Source organism: Grammomys surdaster, unplaced genomic scaffold (genome assembly GCF_004785775.1).
Source record: "Grammomys surdaster isolate TR1022 unplaced genomic scaffold, NIH_TR_1.0 64, whole genome shotgun sequence".
NCBI classification, from domain to species: Eukaryota; Metazoa; Chordata; class Mammalia; order Rodentia; family Muridae; genus Grammomys; species Grammomys surdaster.
The window spans coordinates 16,258,129-16,268,780 of NW_021604566.1; the positions used below are offsets into that span (position 1 = coordinate 16,258,129).

The 10,652-nt window shown below is 43.2% G+C and overlaps 1 protein-coding gene across 1 annotated transcript in view; it reads right to left on the bottom strand.

Annotated features, from left to right (window-relative positions):
• Vxn (vexin) overlaps positions 1–8,822 on the bottom strand; it is a 16,066-nt gene extending 7,244 nt beyond the window's left edge. Inside the window, 2 exon segments of the mRNA XM_028769004.1 lie at positions 3,220–3,275; positions 8,756–8,822. Coding sequence (XP_028624837.1) covers positions 3,220–3,275; positions 8,756–8,822 — 123 coding nt within the window.
• Positions 8,823–10,652: the final 1,830 nt, after the last annotated feature.

Genomic DNA, 10,652 nt, shown 5'->3' on the forward strand with positions numbered 1-10,652 from the left:
ACACATGGACTCTTTGGGGAAGAAGATATTCCACCTCTCCAGGCCGTCATTGAACTGTGTGTTGCAGGAGATAGGGAGAGAAGAGGAGAAACATTAGCTGCTCAATCCAGCATGGATGAAGGATGTTGGTGTATGGTGGTGGTGGTGGTGGTGATGGTGGTAGTGGTGTATGTGTCCTTCTGATACTTTCTAGGTTATCACTTAAGGTCACATACCTCAAAGTAGGACAGTTGCTGGCTACTGAGAGCTTGACTTATTTTCTTGTTTATTGAAGTTACTGCTAATAGCTGTAGAACAAAGTGGTCTGTGAGCATGCTCTTAGTGTCTGAGGATAGAGATGAGACGGGAGTCTGAGATGTTAATAGGGCAGAAAAGGGAAAACCAGTATATAATGATGGGATTTTCTTGTTCTAGGCCATCAGTCCACTGAAGTGTTACTTTAATACATTGTGGGGGAGTCCATCCCCTGACATCTCAAATTCATACTTCTGTTGTTTACCAGCTCAGAAGTCAGGATGAAGAATCAGACACATGAGGCCTGGATGGTGGGGCACAATCATGACTTAGGGCAGAAGGAAATGACAGTTATGTTCAACTAACTCACGACTTTTACATGTAGAAAAGTTGAAGTCAGAGGGAGCTTTGTGTCTTCCTTAAGGTCACAGAGCTGTCCTTATAGAACCAATGCAAACCTGAGCTCTGTGCCCCCTGAGTGAAGTCTCTTTATAAGGTTTCAGAGAAGCACCTACCCCGAACTGAGAATTTCAAGTGCAGTTGAATATTTAATGCACAAACCAGGAGACTCAACACAGATGTCCCTACACAAGCATCAAATCTGGGGACTAAGTGATATTTACCACCCTGTTTCTTTGTCATTCCTCTTGCTAGATTCCTTGCTTATTGTCAAAGGGCTCCATTATCCTGGAGCGTTTGATAGACCCACTCCTTGTGTGGGAGTAGTCTCTCCAGATAGTTCTATGACATCCACAAGCATCAGGATGATTAGGACGTGAATAAAACAGACTGGGAATCAAAAAAGAAGAGAGGGAGGGGAGAAAGAGAGAACACACCAGAGATGTGTCTGTGCCTTGTGATTTGGAAGAAAAAACCAGAGGAAGTGCATTAGGGCTGAGGGTGACTCAGAGAGGAAAAAAATGTGTTTTCATCCATGTGGCGGCCCAAGGAGTGACAGGAAATGCAAATCAACATTTAGGGCCAAAGAACACAGTAGATGTTAGTATCTATGCAAAGTAAGATGGGTTTTCCTTTGGTACTTTCAAGCTACCAACCTGGAGAAGGAGACAGAACCCTTTGTTTCACCAAGGCAGGAGTTCAGGTTTCAGTCACCCTGCCCAGCCTGGTGTGAACGTTCTGTGGTTAGTCCTGAACGTTCTAAATGGAGGAGCTGGAAGCTCCTGGCTCCTTAGCTACTGGCTAAGGCCTCAGCCCCTGCAGTAAAATTCTCTACCTCTGAAGTATCTGTGAACACTTTCCTTTTCATCTTCCTTATGAACGAGGTGCTTAAGTTTTAGGGGTCAGAGTGAGGTCAGGACCTCAGGACCCATACGCCTTCTCTTTCCTAACAATGTTCCCAAAAGTCCTTATACAAAGCTGCACAACTGACCTAGAAGCAAACAAAGGAGAGGAATAAAAACCCACAGGGAAAAATGCCTATGGCCAATAAATCTATGAATCTTCTACTACACAGTGTCTCAGAATTTTGTGACAGTAAAGTGAGTAAGTATCCTCACAGTGTTTGAAACTTTTGTAATGGATAGATGCTGATTTGGGAATTGAAGTGTAACAAAGTGGTAGGCAATGCTCTTGCCACTGGCTGGCCACTCTGCCCCGCTCAGGGTGACCAATGTACCTGTATTCTTTTTCTTCTTCTTCTTTTTTTTTTTTTTAAGTCTAAAGGATGTTTGTAGAAACAACAAATAAACCCCTTTCTACTTTAAAAAAAAAAAAAACAAACAGCCTTTTTTGGGGGGGGGGGGGAGGGAGTTTCAAGACAGGGTTTCTCTCTATAGTCCTGACTGTCCTGGAACTCACTCTGTAGACCAGGCTGGCCTTGAACTCAGAAATCCACCTGCCTCTGCCTCCCAAGTGCTGGGATTAAAGGCGTGCACTACCACTGCCCAGCAAAAAAACCATTTCTTGAAAACAGGAAAAAGATTTTTTTAAAATTACAATACTTAAAAATCTATAATAGTGTCATTCAAAGTTTGTGATGGCAGCTGCTCATTGCAGGTACAGATACATCATACACGGTACAGATGTATTGGTAGTTCTGACATGAAGCAATGTGTATGTAAAGTGAGATTCAAAACCTCATTAGCCTCTAAACATGTGTAGGCAACATAAAGGTAGTGCATTCAAAATACCAAAGCACAATTTAAAATGAAAGTCCATGAAACCCTGTCTCAAAAAAAACCAACCCCCTCGCAAAAAAAAAAGAAAGAAAGAAAGAAAGAAAGAAAGAAAGAAAGAAAGAAAGTCCATGTTGGTGAGGCTGCAGAAAAAGACAGTGGAAGGCTGCGGGGTCTCTGAATTGTTCAGAATTTCTGCCATCACCAGACAAACCTGCAGGCAAAAGGCATTTTAAAAAAGAGTTATGCCTATGACCCCAGCATTTGGAGGTTGAGGCAAGAGTATATCAACTTTGAAGGCAGTTTGGGCTGCACGGTGGGCTTGTGGATAGCCTGAGGTACAAAGGACTATCTCAGGCAAGCACTCAAACAACAGCAAAATTGCTCTTATGCTATGAAAATCCACAGCATGTGTAACATACTAGACGTGCAAATACCCGAGGGATAGATAGGTTGGAGGGTGGATGATCTCTTCTTATTCTTTTATCTGTTTATTCTGCTTGGAGCCATATGTGACAAGGAATTGTATGAGCACTTCACTGTTCTCTGTAATGGTGAGAATATATAATGTTATATGCAATGTTACAGCTGCCTAGACCAGGATGGTACATCCATACCATGAACTCCTGCACATGCAGGATGAGGTCTTCCCTGTCCCTGGAAAAATGGCATAATTAGGGAATCTCTTGGCAACTACTCAGGGTATGCTTGATATTTGCCAGTTATTTTGTCTAAGTGAGCAAACTACCACAGGAGACATTGAAGGCATCCCTTGCCTCCTCATCCTGGAGATGGGGAGAGGGAGGGGTAAGTCAAAAAGCATTACAACCAGCTAAACACATTTTCTTACATTCTTGGCCAAGAGGTGTTGAGAGCTCTTGACTCTTCTTCTGGATGGACTGGACACTGAAAGAAATAAAGAAATGGTTTTAGAAAATGCCTGTAAGGCTCTAGTACAGACCTGAGGGTGTTTGTCCCAGTGTGAGGCTACTGGGAAGGGAGGGGGTGAAGGAGCAGAATTCCACTGGGACTTAAGATGTCACTTGGTTGGCTACAACAAAATTTCTATAGCATCATTCACAATAGCTAAAGATTGTCAAAAATCTAGCACCCATCATATGGTACGCCCACACACTGAAACACTGGTCAGCCTTTAAAAAGTAAAGAGAACATAAGTGAACTTTGAAATGATTGTGCTAGGTTAAATGAGACACAAGAGAAGAGCTGTTCCATGCTCTCAAGTCTACCTATGTGACATATCTAGAGCAGTTGACTTCATAGAGATGCAAAGGAGGCTGGTCATTCCCAGGGCCTGGGAGGTTGGAAGACTGGGGCATTACCGTTTCAATTTAGGCCAATGAGAAAGTCAGGTTGATAGGGTGAGCAGCACTCTGAATGTACCTGTCACTGGTCTGTACAACTGTGTTGTAAAATGGTAACATTTACAATTTACAATATATATTCATACGTATTGCCACATATACATATACACATACACAAGTTGTGAGAGTGCCTGTCATGCATGCAGTTCTGGGTTTGACCCTTAGTACCACATAAAACCTGGTGTGTTGGTTCATACCTGTGACTTCAGAACTTGAGAAATGGAGACAGGAGAAAGATCAGGAGTTCAAAGTCACCCTTGGTTACATAGTGAGTTCTAGCTAGCCTGGGCTAACAAGGAGACCCTATCTTGGAGAGAATAAAAACCTTGAATAAATCAATTATCTATTAAAAAGTTACAGCGCTTGGCTGGGCTAAGGTATGGATCTTACTATAGTAACAGCCATAGTTCCCAGCTCGGATAACTAGCATTCCTCCCTTCCATTTCTATGAAGTCGACAGCTCAAGGTTCCTCACGTCAGGAGAACATACACATAATGTTTGACTTTGTATGTTTCAGGTCATCCTATCCTCAGTCATATACCTTCCATATTGCTATGATCTAATGGAACCAAAATCCTACCGTGTCTCTCTCCTGATAGGACAGAATTGATTTCTTCCTTCTCTTCCTTGTACTCCTCCTCTTCCTTTTCTCCTTTTTTCCTTCCTTCTTTTCTGTCTGTCTGTCTGTCTGTCTGTCTGTCTTTCTCTTTCTTTCTCTTCCTTTTTTCTTTTTTCTTCTTTTTTCATTTTTGAGAAGGGGTTTCTCTGTGTAGCCCTGGTTGCCACAAAACTTACTCTGTAGACCAGGTTGGCCTTGAACTCACAAAGATCTGCCTGCCTCTGCCTCCCAAGTGATGGGATTAAAGGTATGTACCACTACTGCTTTGCCTGAATTGGCTTTTTAACACATATCACAGGAGTGATATTAGAGTATAGTCCCCATTATCCTCTGCAAAGTGTCAGTGACTCCAGCTTCCTCCAGTTGGGTGTGAATCTGAACCTGACAGGCTAGGCAGTTTTCTCACTCTCTCAGATCTCAGTTTCTTCATGTGTCAGACAGGGATGATAATGGCCCTCACACTAGAGGGCTACGTCAAGGAGTAAAGAAACCAGCTTTTACAAAGCCTTTGTCCAGAGCCTGGCAAAGAGCGAGTACCCAGGAAATAGTGTCCTCATAGAACTTTTCTGACAGATGGAGACACAAGGAAGAACCAGGTGTAATGGCTGCCTATGGAAGGCTGTGGCTTCTGACTCAGCTAGGAACTCTTCGTGCTGCCTATTTCATTCCCCCCTGGCTCCTCACTCTGTGGCGGGGTATACCCCCCCCCCCACATTTTACAATAAAGCTCGTAATTTGGGAGGAGCTAGTGTGGGAGGACTGAGGAGAGGAAGGAGAGAGAGAGAGACGTAGGAGCCATTGAGAACACACATGGGTCCAGAACAGTCCTAGGTAACCATTTATATCATAAGGTTAGGTATTGGGTAACAACTCTAATTGTGTGGGCTAATTGTTAATTGAACATTTCTAAATATATAAAGCCTTTGGATAATAATTAAGCTTTAGAGTTTCATTTCTACCGAGTACCACGTGGATGACGGGTATTGTCTGGGGTTCAGCAGAACTTTGTGGAGACAGTATGGTGGATTGGCTGATTTAGTCACCATGATGGCGTCTTGTGGTGCCAGGGCTGGTACTTCTGGCCGGTCTGAGCCTCAGTCAAGCTGAGCAGCAGTGAGAGCACGCTGCTGCTCTTGGCCTCAGGCCTTGTCTAGTCCGGAACATGGCAGCCCCATAAGAACAAGCCAGATTGGACCATGCTGGTTTAAATATTACCCTCAACACCACTCCTTCTCTGGGGTATTTGAGGAAGTAAGTTCTGGTTCAACTTTTGAGTGAAACAGCTTATACCTTCAGAAGTCACTATGAGTTGTCTCTACAACACTTATTTCCTGAAAGGGCTCTTTGTCTCTAGAATTGAAGAGGTCTAAACTTAGCAGATTGTTTATAGCTTTAAGATAAATTAAAACTAGCGTAATATTTTCTATTGCCAATGTTACAGGGTCAGTTAAACAGTGTAGCTATCAGGCTGATCCCAACACAGGTACATTGGAAAGAGAAGTAGTGAACGGATATGTTAATGGCTCAAGTTGAGCCTGATGGTGATGGCCGGTCAGCTTCCATTCCAGTGTGAGCTGCCATGCTGCACGAGTCCCATAGCACTGTGAGTTTCCAGGGACACAACAGTCACTCAGTTCATGGAAGAATGGCAGCCTCACTATGTGTGTGAGTGTGTGTCTGTGTGTGTGTGTGGTGTGTTATATGTACTTGTTAGTGTGTGTGTGAGACACTGAATGGCTTTCCTTCATTGGTTTCTATTTCACATTATTGTTATTATTAATTTTTGAGACAGACCTCTCACTGCACTCATCAGCTGATAGCTCATCGATTTGACTATCCTGGCTGCCAGTGAGTATCAAGGATCTATTGGTCTCTGCCCTCCTGCTGCTGGAGTTTGGCTAGGTGCCACTTACCCAGCATTTTTACATGGTTCTGGGGATCTAAACCCCGCTCCTTGTGTTTGTGAGGAAGAGACTTTGCTTACTGAGCCGTGTCCCCGAATTTTTTGAGATAGGGTCTTATAATGTAGCCCAGGTTTGCCTGAAGCTTATAATTCTCCCACCATAACCTACCAGTGGTGGGACCACAGATGTGTACTGCTACACCAGACTTAAGGGTTTCAGTCTAACCACTAGGTGATCCAGGCTATACTGCCTGCACTGCTGAGCCTGTTCTAGCGAGATTGACTATTTATTTGTGTCTATGGCTCATACATAGCCACTGGGAAATGGCCCACTCAGGGGACTCAGACCTTTTTAGACAAAATCAAGTCAACTTGTGTTCTGCAGTTCTTTGGGCGACATGTAATAAGGGTTATTTGTTGTTTTTATACACTGTGATTCAGAATTGAGAGCATTATCCTGTCCACAGGAACCCTCTGCTCAAAGGCTCTTGAGAGGCCCCAGGGTGAAGCAAGGCATAGAAAGAGATGTGCTCCACCCACTGAGGCCTCTACAAAAGCTGCAAATAATCCTTCCTAGAAAGTAATGTTCCATCAGTGAAATATCTATAAAAACTTAGTTTAAGGCACACTGATGGATAAATATAGGATCAAATATTCATCTTTAACCAAACATATTCATGGCCACACATGCAGGCTGGAAACTCAAATCACTTTGTATGTGACATGTTTAATAGTGTGTGATTGTACCAGCTCCATTATAGCTGTTCTGTGTATCAGTCTATGTATTTCCCATGATAATCTGGAAGCTAAATCCTGTTTTTCTCTTTTACAGACATGGGAACTAATGCCCAGAGAGGTTAAGTAGCTGGTCCAAGGTCACGTAGTACAGAAAAGACAGAACCACATTGTCAAGGACTTTTCCTCCCTTGCTTTTTACAAGAAAGAAACATACTTTTTCTTTTCTTTTGAGAACAGTGTACTTACTGCTCTATCTCCAGCTGGCCTTGGACCTGACAACCGTCACTTTCATGGGCTATGGACATGAGCCACTCTTCTAGGTGGATACAGACATACTAATATCTTTACTTTCCAAAAATTGACAGCAGGGTTAGACCCCTTCTCACCTCCAATCCTCCTTCCAGCTTTCTCCAGGGCCACTGAGCTCACTGATTTTATAACATATGGGCCCTTCTAGTCTTGTTTTTATGCGTTGCTCCAAAAATGTACCCATAGACACTATTCAGAATTATCTTAGAGTTCCAAGTATGCCACTAAGCATAGATCAGTTTTCAGCTTGTGTTTTCTTCCCCCTTCAACACTGATTACAGGTCTTGAGTGGTAGCTCAGTGGTGCTTGCTTCCCTTGTATGGGCTCCTGGTTCACCACTAGCAATGTAACCTCCACCCCAAATAAAAAAACTCACAAAAATAAAAGGCAGAGATAAAATAAATAGAAAGGCCATTTCTATGCACACAGATCTAATTCATTCCTAATCAGAAGGGCTGACTTTCAGAATCTCCAGAGAGAATTTCAACTCCTACACATGGGCACACTCCCAACTCCTCACTTTCCTCCCTCTCCCTCAGTAGTAGATGTTGAGAGCTCAATTTATGTTTAGCTGTCTGCCTGTGTCCAGGCTGAGTCTCGACTCCCTGACTACCCCCTCAGCAAGGCACCTGTCGGTGGCGGACATTAGAGGAAGGAAGAAAAGATCTGTTTGAATGTGGGCTCCCAGCACGAGCAAGCATTCAAACCATTTTAGCCAAATATCACAGTCAAGTAAGCTGCGCCACAGCAAGACCAATGCCCGACCAATGGCAGGGTAAAGTGCTCTGTGCTGGGTCACCAGCACTCCCCTTCATGTGATCTCACAACGTCCTTCCCAGAGCTCTGCACCAACTGCTAGGAACCAGAGGTTATAAAGTCAAGGTTCCCTTTTGGTAGTTCCTTTTGGTGGTACCAGGTGAGATGACTCTGGGGGTCACGTGGATAAGTCAGCCTGGGATCAGTTTCATTGCCTTTCTGGGTGTTTGGCCAGCCAGGAGCCTTTCTCCTCCTAAGTTAGATGGAGTTGGCTTTGGAACAGCTGACTCTCCCTTCAGAACCTGCTTTTTTACTGGAGACAATGAAAAAGCTTATCAGGCTGCCCTAGAAATTTTGTTTCCATCTCTGTCTCTTTAACAATCACTTATTGTCCCTGTCATTGAACCTGCTGGGTTGCCCGTTTCGAATTAAGTGAAGCAGGAAGACTATGCTGTCCTCATCCCCGCCTTAATAGATTGTTTCCCTATGATTGATGTTTATCCTTGTGCTCCTCATCAGAAAGGGGGGAAATCAAATGCCATCGAAACGGAGAAGCCAGCCAACCTCGGGACCCGAGAGTACCACGTTCTAGTGTTCCTTAGTCAGACAGCACCGGGTCACCTCCCGCCTAAGACGCCACAGTAGGGGACGCCAAGGATTGTTACGGTTGTTACTCACCCTTGGAAGGAATCACGGTGGTGAAAACCTCAATATTTTCATCGCTGCAGCTGTAGATCTGATGCATGGTCTCAGCCTCCTGCCCTGCTGGGTGTCCGGGAGCTGGTGGCCTCTCTCTGGAGCCCTAGTCCCAGGGTCTCCTAAGCCAGGCTGGCTCTGGGATCATTGTGCAGGTCCACAGAAGGCAGGCTGCCTGTGCCTCTCATGACAGGCTCACCGCAGCAACATTTCCTAAGCCCATCTGTCTTTTTTTTTTTTTTTTTTTAATGAATCCTATTATTGCAAACCTTTGATTGAACAGGGAGCCTTCCGTCTCTCCCCCTCAGCTAGGATGTACTTAACATTTTTATTTTCCAGTGTCTGCCGCAGTGAATTTGGAAGTCTTTTGTGAAGTGACGAAGTGGATTCGCCTACTCGGTTAGCGCACAGCTTGGCTGGAGGATTTCACAGAAGAGGGAAAGAGAAAAACGTCAGTTTTGCTATCAGTGTGCCCGGGTCTCATTCCAGAAAGGAAGGGCTTTTTCCCCCCTCCAGGGGAACTGGATCTTCATTTGTCATATGTTAACTCCGTTCCCTTCAAAGTTTCTATTTTAAATAAAAGGACTGTGTTTCAACCACATATTTTTCTCAATCCACTTTGACAACAAGGCTTACATTTCAGGAGGTGAGCGTTTAGTGTTTCTTTGTACAACCCTACAGGTGTGCACAGTCATGCAACAGGCAGCGCACACACAAAAGGACCCATTTATAGGATAGTTATATTTTTATTATCTTCTATATTGGAATGTATTTATTGCCTTTTCTTTTTATGTTATATAGTCTACGGGTATGCTATTTTTCTCATATAATCTTTCCCAATATATACACGAATAAATGTCATGGTTGCTATACATTTCATAAATATATATAAGCATATACATTTTACCCAATCCCACTACTTTCTACTATGCTGCACAGTTTCATATCATATCATAAGACTGATGAAGTGTAATGATATTAACAGTGATAGCTGCCCTATTAAATATTAGTTATAAGCCAGGGAGCTAGCTATATGATATTATTGAGTATCTATAACTAATCAATGGCTCTAGCTATTTATTATTTTACCATGTTATTCCTAAGAAACTGAAGTATGAAAACTTTAGCTTTTTTGATGATTAAAATACCTAATTTGTGTCAAAATAGGATTTAATCCTTAGACTGACTGAGAAGCTAATGAACTAACTCCTCAAATTCTCTCTCTCTCTCACACTCACTCTGTGTGTGTGTGTGTGTGTGTGATGCTATAACCCAGGCTGGCCCCGAACTCATAATCATGTAGGGATTACAGGTAAGCATGACCATGTTCTATTAATTTTTTAAAATTTATTTAATGTGTATAAGTGGGTTTTTTTGCCTGCATAGGACAACAGATCCTCTGAACTGGAGTTACAGGTGATTTCGACCTGCTGTGTGGGTTCTGGGAATCAATTCCTAGTCTTCTAGAAGAGCAGCTTGTGCTCTTAATCACTGAAACATCTCTCCAGGCTCTTTGTGTTCGATTCTTTAACTTTCGCCATTCTTTAACCTTGGGTGAATCTAGTTCATCACATTTTAGACATGGAGTTGTGTCTACTAATATTTTTGTTCTGGACAAATGTTTGCTCCCTAGGTGGTTTTCAGCACTTCATCTTTTTCTCTAAGAATTACACCTATCATAGAGGATGCCTCTGGGTAGCCATGTTTGCTCTATCTAGACTTAACCCTCTGGCTACATGTTATTGAGCCGAGGTGAATGGATAATCCTACATGCTGCCTCCTGAATACTGAAATGGGGCTTTGGTCTGGGGCAAGAAGAAAGGTGTGAGCTTAAATATCAGAGATATGATCTGGGTTTATAAATCCCAATCCCAACAGT